This window comes from Malus domestica, chromosome 08, assembly GCF_042453785.1.
Source record: "Malus domestica chromosome 08, GDT2T_hap1".
Taxonomy (NCBI): Eukaryota; Viridiplantae; Streptophyta; class Magnoliopsida; order Rosales; family Rosaceae; genus Malus; species Malus domestica.
This window is the reverse complement of record NC_091668.1, coordinates 8,555,290-8,574,372: the sequence shown is the minus strand read 5'-3', so window position 1 is coordinate 8,574,372 and position 19,083 is coordinate 8,555,290. Positions and strand designations below refer to the sequence as shown.

Sequence of the window (19,083 nt, the reverse complement as noted above, 5' to 3'; positions counted from 1 at the left end):
CATAGTCGATTCCGGCTCTTTGACTATAGCCCTTCGCCACTAATCTCGCCTTGTATCTTTCAACCTCTCCGTTGGCATTTTTCTTTGTCTTGTACACCCACTTGACTCCGATGGCTTTGTGTCATTTCGGAAGAATAGCGATTTCCAATGTATCATTCTTCTGGATTGCTTCAATTTCTTCATCCATTGCTTTCCTCCACTTAGTATCTTGCACTGCTTCTTGGAAGTCAACTGGTTCACAATTAGCAAAGAGACAGAAAAGTGTAGGATTATCAAGTCTTTCAGCTACCTCATGAAGATCTCGTAGACTTCTTGTGCGTGGTACTTCTCTTTCATTTAGACTCTCACTTGATGATGTTGATGCTGGTAAATTGCCATGATTGGTTAATGTTCGTGAAGTAGGTAGAGTAGTGGATTCTTGTTGAACTTCTCTTGCTTGCTCCATCATCCCTTGTTCATTATCTTCTTCAAACTGAGGAAAGAAGTGAAGATCACCCACATGGGAACCAAAATCCAATTCTCTTTCTTCATTGAATGTCACGTCTCGACTGATCATCATCTTCCCATTGTTTAGATTATACAGCTTATAGCCTTTTGAAATTGAGTCATAGCCGATGAAGATAAATTTCTCACTTTTGTCGTCGAGTTTGGTCTCTTCTCGTCTGGTACATGTACATGGGATATGCTTCAAAAAACTCTTAGATGGGAGATACCTGGTTTTCTTCCACTCCATGCTTCTTGCGGAGTCTTCCCCCACACACTTCTTGTTGGAGACCGATTGGATAGGTAGATAGCACATGCTATAGCTTCTGCCCACAACTCCTTAGGCAATCTCTTGCTTTTGAGCATACTTCGAGCCATGTCGAGGATGGTTCGATTTTTTCTTTCCGCCACATCATTTTGTTGAGGGGATCTTGGAACTGTCAATGGTCGACGAATTCCATTGGCATCACTAAATTCTTGAAATTCCTTCGAAGTGAATTCTCCTCCTCGATTAGATCTCATGGCTTTGATCTTGCAACCACTTTCTTTTTCTACGGCGGCTTTGAACTTCTTGAATGCTCCAAATACCTCTGATTTCTACTTTAAGAAATACACCTAGGTTTTCCTTGAAAAATCATCAATGAAGAGAAGGAAATAATTATTTTTACCCAAAGAGCTTGGTTTTATTGGACCGCACACATCGGTGTGAATAAGCTCGAGTGGCTTCTGGGCTCTTATGGTTGACTCATTTGGAAAGCTTTTCCTGAACTGTTTCCCAAGTAAACATCCTTCGCAAACTTGATCAGGATGGCTAATGCACGGTAAGCCTCTCACCATCTCCTTCTTGGACAATAACTCGAGTCCCCCAAAGTTAAGATGCCCAAAATGAAGATTCCAAAGCCAGGATGTGTCTGTGCACTTTGCAACGTCATTTTGAATATTCATAGGAAACATCCTATTCTTTGACATTTTCACCTTGGCAATTAATCTTCCTTTGTCATCTCTAAGAAAGAGGCTATAATTTTTCATGTGAATATCATAACCTTTTTCTAAGAGTTGACCCAAACTTAAAATGTTGCTTTTCATATTGGGCACGTAGTAGACATTTGAAATTACTTGGTGACCGCCATTTTTTAGGGGAATAAGGATGTTACCTTTTCCTTTTATGGGTATTTTGGATTCGTCTCCAAAAGAAACGTTGCCACTCATCGATTCATTGAGCTCTACGAACATGCTTCTTCTTCCCCACATGTGGTTGCTGCCGCCGGTGTCAAGATACCATGTATAGTCTTGGTCTCCATCATTGTTCTGGCATGTTAGTAGCACAAGGCCATTATCTTATTTCTCTTCTTTCACATAATTGACCTTCTTATCAGGCCTGTTGCTTGGAGCTCTACATTCCCAAGCATAATGCCCAAACTTTTGACAATTGTAGCATTGAACTTGAGATTTTTCATACCTCAAGTTTGAGCGTCCTCTTCCACGACCATTTGTTGAGCTTCCTTCTCTTTCGTAGTTGTTATGATTGTTGAAGTTCCAACCACGTCCACGTCCATGTCCACGTCCGCGACCTTGACCACGACTTCTTTCGTACTGGCTTCTCTCGTTGTCCAAGCTTTCTTCTTTCTTCTTTGGCTGGACATGCGTCTTGAGGAGCTGCTCATCATTCCCTTGCCTCTTCTTATGTTTCTCTTCATATGCTTATAGCAAACCCATTAATTGTTCTATACTAATTTCTTCCAAGTTTTTAGTTTCTTCAATCGTCACGACAATGTGCTCGAACTTGGGGTCCAACTAGCGTAGTATCTTCTCCATAATTCTAACATCTTCTAACTTTTCTCCATTTCTTTTTAATTGATTGGAAACGGCTAAGACTCTTGAGAAATAATCAAAGATTGATTTAGACCCTTTCATATGTAGAGATTCGAACTCACTTCTTAATACTTGAAGACGAACCTTTTTCACTTGTTCGGCTCCTTTGTAAGAGGTTTGAAGCTTCTCCCATGCTTGCTTGGCCCAGGTTGCACTCGAGACCTTCTTAAAGCCATTGTCATCTAATGCTTAGTAGATGAGGTAGAGAGCCTTCTGGTCTCTCTTTCTTGAGTCTTTCAAACTCTCATTCTGGGGTTGGGACAAAGTAGCTTCATCTTCTGGCTCAGTGTAGCCTTTCTCCACGACTTCCCAGACATCATGTGCTCCCAAAAGGGCCTTCATTTTGATACTCCAATTATCGAAGTTGTTGTTGTCGAGCACTGGAACTTGGAAGGCTGCCATAGCGTTGCTAGTCATAGCTCTGATACCACTTTGTTGGGATTTAAAAAGATTTCACTACTTTAGAGATGTTTATCTCACAAAAAAGAATGTAATACGGCAGAATTGATAGGCAAGAGAAAGAAAGAATACTCAAGGTATTACACAAGATTTTTTATTCACTCACAAACTTAGTACAAGATGAAACACTCAAACACTCTTAGAAGCTTTGTTGCTTCTTCCCACTTCTCACTACTTGCTTTCTTGGTTGTTTTCACTTCTTCTTGCTACTTGCTTTCTTGGTTGTTTCAAATGGTGTGGATGCCTTCTCCTTTTATAGGCATGGATAGAACCTTGGAGAAGCATGGAAACATCATGCTAGATATATCTAAATAATTCCATTACCTTCCTATGCTAGAATTATCTACACTAATCTTGTATGTTGGTGGAATCCTTACCATTCTTCTAGACTCTTCCACTAACTTGAACTTTGCTAGAATTCTCTAGCATGTGTATGGATCTTTCTTTGTGCATGGACTAGATCCATTATCTTTGGACCAAGACAAGATTACAATTCAACACCTTTGTCGTTAAAATTATCGAGGGCCTTTTCGATGAGTGAGGGTGTGGAAAGACGAAATGGGCCATTGATGCCGAGACCGCTTTCTCCATTAATGTCGACGACATCGTTAACGGTGTTACGTTGCAAACTGTGTCACACCGTCTCGAGCTCCCTAAGCTAATATCACAAATAAATAACATTTATCTTCAAATATTTGCTACTTTTATAATTTACATCCACGACATTTATTTTTAAATAATTACAATGCCTCCAAGTCAACAAAATTTTCTGCTCTGTTTTGCGAGGGCCAAGAAGACGTTGGTACGCAGCAAAGTGTTACATAGTCTTTCACAAATATATATGGACCGACTCTGAAGTGTTACATCTATTATGCATATGATACGATACAACAGTTGCTTTTTTCTACAAATTCAAAAATGTTAATGATACAACAATGCTAACAGAGTACAAAGAATAATGGTTATGCAACTCTCTGGGTGGTGGAGAATGTACAGAAATCTGATGTGTCAAAACTATGGACGAAATTCTGATGTGTCAAAATTATGCTTTTGCTTCCGTTTCCGCCTCCCCCTCCGCCCAGTAATGACTCGAGGTTACCTGATCCCTTTGGATGAAAATCCACCGGTGACTCCTGGCGCGCTTGGATTTGGAACATTCGTGAACATAATCCCTGAGGCATGCTCCCTTTACAACTGCCTGCTTATTTCTGGCTTGCTTTCAGCTTCCGCAAAAACGGTAATATCTCTGTATATGAGGGATCACTGCGGCTGAGTGGTTTGCACGAGTTTATGTGATCTGTTGAATCTAATACCTGTTCCAAAGTTACAAATTAATGCCGAAAATAAACAGACATGTAGAATATGGAACACTAATTACTGGAAGCAAGTTATAGTCTAGGGTTTGTTAGCATCATTTTTTTAGGCAGATGACCTAACCGATTTTTTAGCGATCTACATTTGTTTGCAATCATACTTACAACGAGATCACCAAATCCAGGATATGCTGATTCAATTGGTACAATTTCCATTCGGAAGGCCCATCCGCCGTAACCTTCAACAATTGGAGTTACCTTGGTCTGCAAAAGGAGTCATTACCTAATTAACAAGTTCACAAAATCGCATATTGACACAAGCACCACCACAAAACTTTAGAGGTACCTCACAGAAACTGAGGACTTGAAGCATCCCCTTCTTGTGAAGCTGACGGATGAAGTCATTAAGTTCTACTAATCTTGGAGATCCACTTCTTAGCTCCCCTATCTACGAAACATCAAGAAGTAATTCTATCAACATCAATACAGCAAGATTTGCTGGTCCGAACATTCAGAACCAGCGATCTACTATAGGGAGGAAAACGTTTAGGTTGGAAACATCATATACTAACAGTCGGTGCTGGGCGAAATACAAATCCTATTCTCCAAGGCATGTCTGCTAGTTTGCTTCCAAAATGTGGGCAGCTATAGAAAACCTAAAGCGAGCATAAAACACCAGAGTTCTCATATAGAAAACGATAATAAACAGGTGAAGAACAGCATTGTAAGTGAATTGTTCAATTATAGAAAGGTGCGTACAACTCCAATGGTGTTTTTCACGAGGTTATCAATATTATCTGCTCTTGCTTTATGCAGTGTTTGCTTGACAACCAGACCTCCCATGCTGCAAACAAGAGAAAGCTAGTAGATTATTGCATTAAAAAATAGAATCATCTATAAATTATATTGTATAAAAATTAGTAATAAACGGATGCTATGAACTGTTTACCAAAAAATTAGAATATCAATAAAATGCCCCTAGCAAAACCTTTTTTTATTAAAAAAAAACTCTTAGACAACTTTCTTAATCATTAAGGACACCTTTTTGTATTATTGAAGACACTTTCTTTATTATTAAGGACCTCATGAAGTGCGACTCATTTTTGTTTTTCATCCTTATAATACAATACATGTTCTTAATAATAAGAAAAGTTGACTAGGTGTTTTTCGATAAAAAGAGTTTTGTAAGGGACTTTTTATTGTAAACAAAGGATGCTGCGACTCATTTTGGTTGCATTATTTACTGCCCCAAAATTGACGGTGAGAAAAGGAAGACACAAAAAGAAAAACGTCTGCAGCAGCTGCTTCTTTTGCTTCTGTTTTGTTTTTTCGGGGATACAAAAAACTCTCTAACAACACACAAGACCTCAAAGACAACCTTAAATCGGTCAAAGTTAGAACTCGAAATTGAAAAAATAAGGAGAAAGAGTGCATTTTATGTGTGTGTGTGTGTGATGACAAAGAAAAAATATATGTTATGGCTACTGTATGATTAAACCGAAACAATCTTGAATCTCTCTCATTCTCCCTTTTCTGATCGACGCAGCACCACCCTCACACCTAGAGACACTCGACGACGTCAGAGCAGCAGCACCACCCTGCCGGACTTTCTCTCCCTCTCCCTTCGTCTCTGTGGAACCCCAGGACACCCAAAACCCAAGTCCGGCGAACCATGGGTGTGCGAGCCCAAATCCAGCCACCTCCGGCCTTCTCTCGGCGAAACAAAGGTAACAAAATTCTTCCCCTCTCTTGTATCTTCATGTTCGTAAGTAGATCGGAGGGTAGTTTGGCGAAATGGCGTCGACCGGAGCTTGGAAGACTCTGGCCTTGTTCCCTGACGAGAAGCCCAAACCTAAACCATTGTCTTTTAGGCCTTCGGGCATTGGCCCACTAAACCCCCGAGCCCAACCCAGTTAATTAATTATTCATTTATTGATTTATTTTCTGAAACCCAAAGGTCTTTGGGCCTGGCCTTCAAGCCCAATTCATGTTTAAACCTTGAACCCTGGGTCGAGCTTCCAAGCCCAGGCCCACTTGTGCAACCCAGGGCCCTAACCCTTTTAGAACCCTAGAACCCTAGGCTTCGGCCCGTGAGAACCCAAGCTTTCAGCCTATTTACCCTAAACCCAAAACCTGTCAACCCTTGGACCCTAGGCCCAACCCAAACCAAGCCTAGACCCGGTTTGACTTGGTTGACCCTTTGACCCGGTTAGACCAGACCTGGTTGACCCGTTGACCCAAACCTGTTGACTTTGACTCGGTTAACGGTCAGCTTTGCCTTTGACTTTGACCAATCAACGATCAACGTTGACTTTTTCAGGTTTTCGTATGGGATTCTTCCTAGGCTAATTTCAACGTCCTAGACCCGTTTTTAATGTCTGTTTTTCCAAATTCAATCATTTGAATATAGTTTTATTAATTGGACCCTTAATGTGCTTAGGTGCAATTAATAGCGGCGATTCCGTCATTCCTATTTGGTACGACTCTACGACGATGGAGTATCTGTGAGTGGATCCCTTCTAAAATACATATTTTAATAATAGAAATGAATACATGAAAAACATGATTTAATGATTACGTTTTATGAAATGTTTTATGAGATATTATGCTTACTTAGAATATTTTGGAATAACATATTTTCTATTGAATCCATGTTCTTTATAGGATATCTGTTGGATGACGATATACTATTTAGAACATGTTTTTGCACACTTCTTTATAGTATAGATGATGGATGACTTTATACTATAAAGATGTTTTTGAGATATATATACCTATATTTGGAAAGACTATATTCAAAGTTTTGAGCCCCCTCAGGACTTAGAATTGAGGTGTACAATCCTGACTTCAAGGCACTTTTGCATCGCATCTTCCTCTTGGTGTAGGACCCATTCTTTTATTCATTCAATTTTATAGTATTTCTTTAGTGTTCGAGTTAGTTGTATACTCTGAACACGTTTCTCATTTGCATATTAATTATATTTAAATTTATCTTATCTTATTCATATTTTAGTTATCATGTTTTCAATAAATGGCTTTCGTCACCCTCGGGTGTTGGCCAACATGTACCTACCCTGGTGCTTGGTGAACATTGGGATCGAGGAATGTCATAACACCTTATAGAAACCAATTTCTGTCAACCAAAAAACACTGACCTAAAGAGGCAAGCTAGCACCAAACCACTGTGTTAGATTTGTCTGCATATAACATTCAGATAAAAAGTTAGATGCCAATGAGGGGACTAGCCTACAAGAAAATAATAAAGGGAGTTTTAATAAAAAGGGCTTGGACTAAGTTTAATGTAATAAAAAACCATACTATACTATTATTTAATCAAAATGGTTTCACATTTAATCATAAGGACAAAACTAATTTATATCAGACCCCACAAACATTCAACAATCATGGGTTGAATTAAAAGCCCGAAACGAAATAAATGATTTTTTCCACCCTTGACCCTAACAGAAATCTCATCATGTCAACCAATATTTGGGTAAATATGACTCTTATAGACCTCACTATTATGCAACAAATGAGTGGCAGAGTTATATTTCTGATGAGGGTCAAAGTTATAAAGATGGTGCAGTTAAGTTTCGTAGAAAACTTACACAATACTCTTGAGGTTGGTTTTGATTTCAAGTTCACTAGGAATGATTGGAAGCGTGTTACTGTTGTTTGGTCAAAGAAACTGTCGGAAGGGTGTCAATGGCGTATTCATGATGTTGTGCAAGAGCCTAGTGGTTGTTTTATCATTAAAAATTAAATAATATTCATACTTGCATTGGACGTATTCATCAAAAGGGGAATAAAAGGTTTGGCCCTTCTGTTTTGTCCTCTTTGTTGGCTGCCAAGGTTCGTTCAAATCCATCCATTAAGGTAAATGATGTTATGAGAGAAATGAAGGAGAGTTATGATCTTGATGTTAAATACCATGCAACTTTGTGTGGCAAAGATATTGCATATAATGAGGTTAATGGTGATGAGGCTCTCTCATTTGGATTTTTGTTTTGGTACCTTGATGAGTTTGTGCGTGCCAATGATGGATCATTTTCTTCACTAGAACTTGATAATGATAGTAATTGGTTTGAAACGTTATTCATATTTTTTGGAGCTTGTGTTAAAGGATTTCGATGGTGTAGACTAATGTTGTTCCTTGATGATATGTTTTTTAAGGAAAGATATACCGATACTCTTCTTGGTTGTTGTGCTAAAAAATGCAAATAATGGTAAGTTTGTTTAATTGATATAAATTACATATTTATGATATCGTTTTGAATTTCAATATTTATATATTTTGGAGAATCATGTTATTCTTTTTTTGTAGAGTTGATTATTAAAGTGCAGCATCAGTTTAATAATGTGTAATATTTGTTTATTAATATGGAATGGATTAGGAAGCAGTAAATGGCTTATGAATCAAGTTATGGGTGGGGGGTTGGCCACCTCCAATATACATATAAGAATTTGAACTTTTGATTAGTATGTGTGCAGCATTAGTTTTTACAAAATTGATTAATGACTCAGTTGATTTTTTTTATGCAGCATTTGTGCAGTATCAATTTTTACAAAACTGTTAAGCATCAGTTATTAATGTGCAGCATCAGTAATGTTATATGCAGAACCTGTTTTTTGATATAATTAGTTTTTTTTTTCTATACAGAGATTTTCCCTGTGTTATGGTATTGTTGACATAGAAAATGAAGACAATTGGACATGGTTTGTTGATCACTTGGCTTGAATATTAAATTACCAAATAAGGAATATCACGTTCATTACCGATCGACATCATGGGCTTTTGAATGCTATTCAAAAGTATTTCCTTACTGCTTCCCATGGTTTCTGCATTATACATTTGAGGGAAAATTTAGAGAGACAATGTGCAAGTAATAAGTTTTTTAAGGATCTGTTGTGTGAGTATGTAAAAAATTGTGTATATCCATGTAGTGTTGAAGATTTTGATAGGAATATTGAGAAAATGAGAAATGTTGGCGGAGATATTTCTGATTCATTTTTAGATGATCTTCCAAAAGAGCATTATTATTATATATTTTCAGGGAAATCGGTGGTTGAAATGAGTAATGCAACTGCAAAATCATTTAACGTAATGATTTTTGAAGAGCGTCACATGTCTATTCTTGATTTGATTGAATCAATTAGGGGGAGGCTGATGGTCATGATGTTCAACATGAGGTGTGTTTCAGAAAAGTGGTTTTTTTTGTTATCATCTGTTGCCCAACGCTTTACAGCATGAGATTTTTGAGTTGATTTCTTCTTGGTTGCAAAATGTTTTACTTTTAGCAACATTTTCATAAAAAAAATGAAACGATAATGAGTATAATTTTTAGTCAAAAATTATGAAGTCACATAAATGACAAACTAGATGCCAAAGGGCAGATGCTTAGTACACAAGCTAGATGCAACATCACTTAGCGCACAAGCTATATGCAATATACTTAGCGCACAAGCTATATGTAGCATCACTTAGCAAACAAGCTATATGCAGCATCGCTTAGCGAACAAGGTAAATGCATTATTGGTTGTTAACGCACAATGTAGATGCATAATTATTTTTAACACAAGCTTGACGCATATTCCTTTTTTCTTTTTTCTACAACATATTTATGTGCAAAACCAATTTACAAACAAAAAGTAGAACCAAGGTTAATTTGCAAAGTGCAACATCAATACAAAGTGCAACATTAGTTCAAAGTGTAGCATCAATACAAAGTACAACATCAAGCTAGACGATTAATGTTTTTACTCACAAAATTTAGAAGCATATTCATTTTTTTTCCAGATGTTGTTGAAGAATCAGTAGACATATTAACTAAAAAGGTGAAACTGTAACATCTAAAACACTGAAATTGTTTTTTCTCGAACTGGAACACTAAATTTTTTGTAAAATCAAGTGCAAAAAACACTTGATAATGCATCAAAAACTTTGATAATGCATTCGTTTTTAACAGAGTTCAAAATATAATCATGCAAAAGAACGATTTTGAGTTGTAGAAAAAAATTTGAAACACTGATCTTTTGGAAATTCGTCTGAACGTGTGTATCATTTACTGAAAATCTAGCTTGAAAGTGTCGGATTCTATGGTGATTTTAGAGTTTTTATTTTTTTCTGCGAACGTATCTTTTGCATGATAATGTTTGAAATGACATGTTTGGGGAAGATGAAACCGTCAGTTTGCAGCATTCAATAAGGGAAACCGGTTCGTTTTTATGATTTTTTGTCGTGCAGTGGTTAATGTGTCTATTTATTAATGGTTGTAGTCAAGGGGCACATGTCGTTATTTAGTTGGTCCGTTTCTTTTTGGGTTGGCCTTGGGTTTCTATTATTGAGTTTTTTGTCCATCCTTGAAATGTTTTAAAAGGTGTGGAGTTGTGTGAAATATGGTATATATTTGTGTTTCTATAAGTAAGGTTCCCTTATTATTACATGGTTATGAGGTTTACATTAAAAATAGTAAAATTTCTGGTCTTGTAATTACTAAATTGCCTATATTTTTTTATGGGTATTTTTATTAGCACCTCACATATTGTTGAATGCACTCCACATAAAAATTATTAAATGACATATACTTTTATAGGAAATGACTATCTAGCCCACGAAAACCAAATTAGTTGAAGTAAAACAATCAAATTTGTTGAGCCAATAAATTTCAAGAAACAAGCTGCCAGGAGCTCGTCGAATTCCAGTGGTTTAACAGGCGGAGCATTTCTCTTTCCACCTGCTAGCATCGGAGCAAACATGAAGTTTAACATTGCGAATCCCACCATTGTGTGCCAGAAAAAGCTTGAGATCGACGACAACACCAAACTACTTGCATTATGGGACAAGAGGATCTCTCAAGAAGTCAATGGTGACGCATTGAGAGATGATGTCAGGAGGTATGTCAAAACCTACCGCAGAACATTCACAAACAAAAAAATAAAAAAATAAAATAAATTTCAGCTTTAAAAAGTAATACTTTCACAATAATTCGAATCAAAACCAATGTAGGAGTGCCTTTCAGTTAAAGCCACTACAATGTTTGCAGAAAAGGAACGTTTGATGTTTGCTTTTAATTTGGCTCTTAGAGATATTGTTCTCAAGCTCGACGCGAAGGGAGTGGTGGTGGTTGATATTACGTCTATAAAGGATTGTCTGGGTTTAGAGGGTTGTATCATGGAGAATATACAAATGTTGGGACAAAGTTTCGAATGTTTTCTTGTCAATGGCATAACAGACCTTGTTGTGGCTCATGAACTAGCTCAGTATGCAGTTCGTGTTGATGATTTTGAATCTGGGATTGAAGAAGAGCCTAGTTGGCTCTATCCTCTTGTACTGTATGTTGATTCCTCATGTTAATGAAAGTCATATTTTCATAAAAAACAATAAAAATCCATAAACATAACTAAATGTGCATAAAATTGATGGAAGACTAAACCCTCGAGTAGACAAAACTAAATGTGCAAAAAATTGAATAGAATGTTGTGGCCTATGTTTAACTGAGGGGTGCGGCATAGAGAGAAAGAGAGTGGAGAATATACTTGAGAAATTATGTGTTAATTCCCCAGTCTTTGTGCCTTTATTTACATTAATAAGTAGGAGAGAAATTTGCTCTCCAAGTAATACAAAGTCTATTAAGAAAAATCTTCTAGATCCCAAAGGATTCATAATCTAACTCTACTTAGAATTTACACAATCACAATATATATTAGAACATATGTCACAACACTACCCTTTGAGTGTGCAAATACTCAAGTAGATGGCGCATCCGATCTTTAGGCAAATGTAGAAGTAGTTGATGAAGTCGTCTCATCTAGTCGGCACAAGTAGTGAACTCAAGTCTCAAAACAAATGGAAGAATGCATGGGTGGTAAAACTCATCAAACCTTGCTATGGCAAAACCCAAGGTGGGACAAAAGCCCATAGTTAAATGAGAAAATTGAGAAGTTGCATTAAGTCAAAACTATACATCTTTAGGATGCAAGTAGGACGTACATAAGGGTATGACCAACCAAAGATGAGTGCCTCGTCAAAACCTAGTCAAGTAGCAAAAACCCATTGGGAAAAATGCTCCTAATTATAGGTAAAAAGAGTACATTAAGGTCAAGTGGGTATACTTTTAGATACTCTCCTTGAGTTTGACAAAACTTCCAAATGAAACTATAAGCATCGTAAGTGAGAAAGTTACGCATATGAGTTCCTCGGACAAGCTTTTAGAATGTAGACTTCGGCAGTGACGTCGTGTAGAGATCAGCAAGGTTGTCTAGGATCGTACTGCTTGACTTCAATCTTCTGATGCTCATGCTGATGTAGACACAATATGTTTGGCGTTGACTTATTGAAGTATCATTATCTAGTCGATACATACATCGTTGTCTTCATGGATCATTGTTGGGACTCAACGATGGATGAAAATTGTAAGGAATTCGAATATGCTTAACAAGAGTTCTCGACCATATCTCTTACGTGATGAGATACTGTAAGTCTTGGAACGATTCAAATGTTTCGCAACAAAAGTCTATCTGGTTGACCTTTAAGATATTACGATGTTCCTTAATGGTAAAGAAATAACCATTTGGGAACGTATCTTGTGCGATCAGATAGATAGTCTGATTCAGCAAATCCTACAAGGTATGTATCATTTCGAAGATTAAAGGGGTGTGATATATTTTGAGATGCATAGGTATAGATAAGCCCAAATCCGTAGTAATGGAAAAAAACATCTTTAACACCAATTTGGTAGTAGCGTGTAGGAGCAGTGCTACTTTATGCCAAAAGATTATCAGCACATAAGATGTCCGATTCTAGTGCAGTGAGCTAAGTATGATAAACGCTAATTGTACTCATATATGGTTGCCTCACGTTCCAATATGGAACCTTATGCTCCATATCCTCCTTAAAGGTCTCATTTGCATCTAGCGTGCAGACAATCAAGGTATACTCAGACGTAACACTTTATGGGTCTAGTTCAACTAGTGGACCAGGATACCATTAGAACTATCTTCAAACTTCAGGTCAAGGTAATGTTGAGTTTTCCCAAGATCATTCATCTTAAAGTCTGACTTTAGGTGCGAGTTTGTTTTCTTAACTCTAGCAATTTTAGATTTTGTACACGCATAGGCATATATCTTTAACTAGCTCGGATAGTTCTGCATCCGCAAAGTGAAGGCCTCTTAAGAACCGAGAAAGTGTTCTTGTGGTCTAGAACTATTTGAATCAGTACATGTAAGTCCTTTGGAAACTCCATGTAGGTTTTATATCAGGATCCTAGAGATACTACAACCATGCTTATAATGTTGTAATCAATCACATGATGTATAATAGAAACCTTACGCCACAAGGCGTCATTCTCACTATTTCAGTCATCTTATTCATCATCAATTGATTTTTCTAATTGACCAATCAGTTCTACGTTGACACTAATCAATGGAATGCGATTCATTATTGTTGCTTTTCATTTATGTCGGTAATTATCATATAAATGAGACATCATCTATGATAATCTCATTCCAATTCCATATCTCATCCAAACTAGTATAATGGACCAACAACTTCAGGTCTCGGGAGTAATCCAGATTTAATCTCATGAGATAGAAATGATTGAGACATCAATTGAGGGACAGATTCGTTCGTGCCATGTTCCTCCAATTTTGGTGAGTGAATCCTCAAACCCAGTGATCTGCCACGCTTTTGGCGTAGGACAAATTGATTGGCTAGCCGCTAATGTACGAGGGTCGGCCACAATAGTGGCATTCCTGCTTTCGGGGACGAATTGATTGGCTAGCCACCAGTGATCTTCCACGCTTCTGGTGTAGGATAAATTGATTGGCTATCCGTCATACATTTGGTACATTCATCTTTGCAGGAACATTTGCAGCTGCTATATTTGATCTCGTCAATTTTGCTAGATCAGAGAAAGTGTATGGTTATACTTTGATGATCTAGATTGGGATTGAGATGAGACATAGTGAGGATGTCCCCGATAATTTGTGTCATTATTTAGGAATGTTGATGTTCTTATCTCCCCCTAACCACATAAAGATTGTCTCATAAAAGTGACAATCCACAAAACGAGCAATAAGACATCGCCTGTTAAAAGGTTCTAAGTAATAAATATTAGAATGAGAATCATATTTAAGATAGATTTCCATCCTTCTCTGAGGACCATTTTATTTGTACGTAAGGACGACACAAATGGCATACAGACCACACAACCAACGACGCGTAGATGCAATATGTCGGGTTCGTATATGGTAACTAACTAACACATGCTTTATAAGGTTGGGTAGTGACGGGCCTAAAGCGGACCAACATAATTGCTTGCAATATTGCATAGCCCCAAGCAGAGATCGGGAACTTGGTACGTATGACCAACGATCGTGCAATCATTTGAAGGTGTGTTTAATGAATGCTTCTGCTAGGTCGTTCTGGGTATGAACATGGGGTACTTGATGTTCAACTTCAAAACTCAACCGACATGCAATATCCATTGAAAGTTTTCGATGTAAATTCTCCAACTTATCCAATCAAATAGATTTGATTAGATAATCAGGGTGGTGAGCCTTAAGCTTGTTAATATGAGCCACCAATGTGGAGAATACAACTTATGGACAAGAGCCACACGTGTGACCAACGTGTATTATAAAGTATCTAAATGGTTCGTAGGAAGTGCAATATGGTAATAAGCCAAGGAAGTTTACTCCATTTTCTACATTGATTTCAATTTGGTAATAATGCTCTCAAACATCCTTAAAGCTCAAAAGGCGTTCTTTCGGAACGAGTAAGTATAAGACTTCCCTTTATGGTAAAATTAGTACCATTGGAAAATATATGGTAGTGTCATGCCCTACAATCAAGTTGGATAAGCCTGAAAGGTTGTCAGGGGGTGATTAGGTCTGAAGTTAGCATAGAACCATAATCCCCACAAGACATAACTAAGCATGAGTTAATTGTATTAGACACATATGGTAATTTTTGTTAATTAACTCTTATTCGAGAATAATAGTGATATCCAAACACCAATCTTAAATCCAAGAACAAAATAAATTATTCACAAAGTAAACCAAATATACAAGGGGGGTTCGACCAGTACGACCTTTCATGGCAAACTTAACTCACCAAATGTGTTAGGCTCCTCAACAACATTGGTAAAAGCATAGAAAAGTGCATAACTAATATCTATTCCGTTAATACGGAGTTGGATTCTGCAGGGATGAGATTCGGGAATATTAGCCCTTATTCTTGAAGTTTTAGGTGCCAAGGATAATGCTTTGGGCGTGATACCACCTCTTGGCAAGCCTGATTCTACCATATTTATAAAAGAAACTCGAAATAGGATTGTGAGAGAGAGACAGATCCAGACTTGGCTTCGGTAGGCTCCAGCCAATGATAGAGGGGTCTGTTCAGTAACTTCTGCCAAAGTAGAGCAATATCATTTAGTGCACCTCTGTCGAAACAGAGCATGCTTTTTGGTGCATCCCTACCGAAGCAGGGCACCACCATTTGGTAGACTCCAGGCGAAACTTGGTTTTTACCATTTGGTACTTCCCAACCGAATTGTTGGGGTACATTTCTCTCACAAGTGTGGTATAATCAGATTCGAGAATTTGGTAAACTTTCGCTCTCTATATTGCTACTTCAGGAGTAATTTAGGTATAGAAACACGCGAAAGATTTTCTTTTAGTCAAAATTCGATTGGATATAAACTTCATAACCTATTCTTCTACGTAAAGGTTTCAATCATGCTTTGCTTCGGGCAAGAATTCATTTTTACATGATTGAAACGGTCCATAGCGAGTCAAAGAGTCATAGAGTCCTCTGCAGTGAGGTACTTTCATTTGATATGCTTCAGGCATAAGTTTTAGAATGAAGATCATGACAGAGGCTTATTTAACTCTTCCACACCATAACTGGCTACAATGATTTCACAACTGGTCGTAGTCAAGCGGAAACAAGAGTGTGATTGCTGTTTTAGGAAATAAAATTTCCATAAACAACAAAGTTAGAACATTCAAGGTCTAAGACATGGTTTTGTTGGAAAGAATTTAAGCATGGAGAACTTCGGGTCTTAACATGAGTGTTGTGCAAATAGGTCTTCGGGGCCTAAGATTATAATTGAATTTAATTATTTCGACTTCGGGCCAAAATTAAATGTTGGGCGAAAAATTATAAAAACCCACAAGGCCTTAAAAAATAGGCAATGAAAAATGGGTGGCCCAAGAAAAAATGGACTAAAAATTAAAAGGGGTCTGCAGGCCCAAATTAATAAAAGCCCATATAGAGGCGCTGATCGAGTGTAATGAAAGCACACATGCACCAACTCTAAGCTGTGATGGACTGTGGCGCAATGCAGGAAAGAAGGCAAGAGCCCATAAGGGCTTAACTGTTTATTGAGTCGAGAAAAAGGGCAAGCCACCAAAGCCCAAAAGGCTGGTGACAAAGCAAAGCCCATACAAGTTTGCAATGCGGTTGAAAGAGAACAAGCCCAGTATGGCTCGAGTCTAGACCAAAAAGCATCCCAACAATGTTGGGGGTGTTCACTAGGATTGAGGATTGGCACTGCAGCTTCAGGCGGCCGTGTTCTGGTCAGTGAACAGTGGGTGAGACGGTGGTTCGTTTGAGAACCATCGTTTGGTGACAGAGGGATGGCCTCGCCGTTTATGAATGAAGAATTTTGTGGGATCGAAGGTGATATTTCAAAGAAATATCGGCCATAAACTCTATTGATGATGACTGCAGGTCATCGGAGTTAGCCTGGGTGACACCAAATTGGTGGTCGTGGCGGTGGTTTACAGTTTCGAGTCCAAGGACATGGACAACGCCATGTGACATCATTTTGGGTTTTCAAGTAGGGCTACAGACTTGCTTGGCTCATTGGACGCTACTCCATGGCTCACGGCTCGGTTCACCTTGCAGATGCAAGTTGCTGGCCTAGTGCTAGTGGCTTGCTCAGCAATACGGCTTCAAGCCGTCACACGTTTAGTTCCAAAAACCCTAATTTTAAAAAAAAATTCAATTCAATTAAATTCATGCATATTCACTATAATTCATAGCAATATCAATTCACATAATTTAAAATTATGAGTACAATGCATATACAATTTATGTAGAATCTAAAATTCGAAAAACGTAAAGTTGAGTCATGCATTATAGTGAATGTTCATGCTATCAGGGCTGCAAAAATATCAAGATAAAAACCGTTGTTCTGAAAGAACCTGATTACGTGATGATATTGATGAATTGGTTTGATGTAGAAAATTATTTCTTCAATTTTGGCTTTCCATCTTCAAAGCTTGTATCACGTTCAACACAAGAAAAAAATAAATTGAATCAATAAAAGTATATGAATTCAATAAAATCAAAATTTAATCAATTAAAATAATTGAAACATAATACTACCCTGATTTAAGACGAATAAATTCTTTTTGCAAAACGTGAAGAGCATGCTGATAATGTGTTGTGGCCTATATTTAACTGAGGGGTGCGGCATAGAGAGAAAGAGAATGGAGAATAGACTTGAGGATTTGTATGTTAATTCCCCAGTCCTTGTGCCTTTATTTATAGTAATAAGGAGGAGAGAAACTTGCTATCCAAGTAATAAAAGTCTATTAGGAAAAATCTTCTAGATCCCAAAGGATTCCTAATTTATCTCTACTTACAATTTACACAATCACAATATGTATTAGAACATATGTCACAACATAGAGAATATAAAAAGAAATCTTAAATTTCACAAAGAGTGTGGGTATAAGGGTAGTATTGGAAAGTATGTGAGATGTATTAAGATAAATTTTAATTTAAAAAGTAAACGTGGGGTGTAGTTAACAAAATGTGGGGTGTGTATAAAACAACTATTTTTTTGATTTTTTTTTTCAGTTTTAATTAGAGGGTTAAAGTGATAATTTCATAGAGATTTGGTTGACAACCAGAGTTCTATTAATATAGTTTTAGACTAGTCATGTTTTACTTACAAAAAATGAATTTGTAAGGAATCGATATCATTCACATTCTTCTGTTTGCTAGAACCAAAAAAAGGAAAACATAAATGCATCTAGGTATTCTCATACCTGAAAAGTGAAAAAGTCAATGAGAAATGAGATTAACATGTGATTATTTATTTCATACCAAATTCTCCATATCCTTATTCCGATAACTTGGTAAGTAAACATGCCCAAATAGATAGGCCTGTCCCAAGTGTTTACCATCAAGAATCAAATGAAAAAATGAACCTGAACTCTAATAAAGTGTTAACATATTCGGAATTAAAATTGAGAATTGTTATTGGCACTCCAAAAATCTCATTTTGCATTCTAAACTTTATATAATTAGAAAGAAAACTATATTTCTAAGGAGTGTAAATGAGATTTTTTTAGTACTAATAACAGTTCCCTTAAAATAATTGATTATTAAAACACATCAGTATAAAAATAAAGGAAAATAAATGAAAATTGATTCAAAACATTGAGTTTTAACGGTAAGGACAAAATAAAAGGTAAAGTAAATAGTACCATGATTGACCTTTTAATGTAAAAATATGATTTTTCGTTAAATTGAACAGAATCAAGAACTTTTCGTTAAAGTTCCTTAAAAATAAATTACCTTTCATCATTCACAATTGCTTTAGCAGCGTTATCCTTTCATACTTTATTATTCACTATGAAAGCCCAAACTTTTGGAGTCAAGTGGCAGTTTCGAATAGTCTATCAATCACGTATTATCCTTATGTAAGTTGAGAATAGTATTAGTGTGATTAGTAGTGTGCATCAATCTATTCAAAATATGACAAATACTTAGGTCTACCTCAAGATAGATAATTATCTATTAGATAATACATGCTAAGATTTTGGCGTGCTTGTTTGGCCTCCTTAAGTTTCATTGGAGTAGATTGACTTATTAGTCCGTGTTTGGTGCAAAATGAGACTAACTTTAATGGGACTAAGTGAGACTCACGCCAACCAAATC

The 19,083-nt window shown here is 37.0% G+C and overlaps 1 protein-coding gene and 1 long non-coding RNA gene across 2 annotated transcripts; one reads left to right on the top strand and one right to left on the bottom strand.

Annotated features, from left to right (window-relative positions):
- Window positions 1-3,908: 3,908 nt before the first annotated feature.
- LOC139187749 (uncharacterized) lies at window positions 3,909-5,259 on the bottom strand. Its single transcript, XM_070826238.1, has 6 exons — window positions 5,210-5,259; window positions 4,887-4,971; window positions 4,700-4,783; window positions 4,474-4,575; window positions 4,293-4,391; window positions 3,909-4,127 (listed from the first exon to the last, which is right to left on the bottom strand). The coding sequence occupies exons 1-6, from the start codon at window positions 5,257-5,259 to the stop codon at window positions 4,017-4,019; spliced, it is 531 nt and encodes a 176-aa protein (XP_070682339.1). The 3' UTR covers window positions 3,909-4,016.
- Window positions 5,260-5,481: 222 nt separating this feature from the next.
- Window positions 5,482-6,775, top strand: LOC114826508 (uncharacterized). The gene is made up of 2 exons (XR_003775321.2): window positions 5,482-5,854; window positions 6,568-6,775. It is a non-coding gene; the product is annotated as an uncharacterized lncRNA (long non-coding RNA).
- The last annotated feature ends 12,308 nt before the right edge of the window (window positions 6,776-19,083 follow it).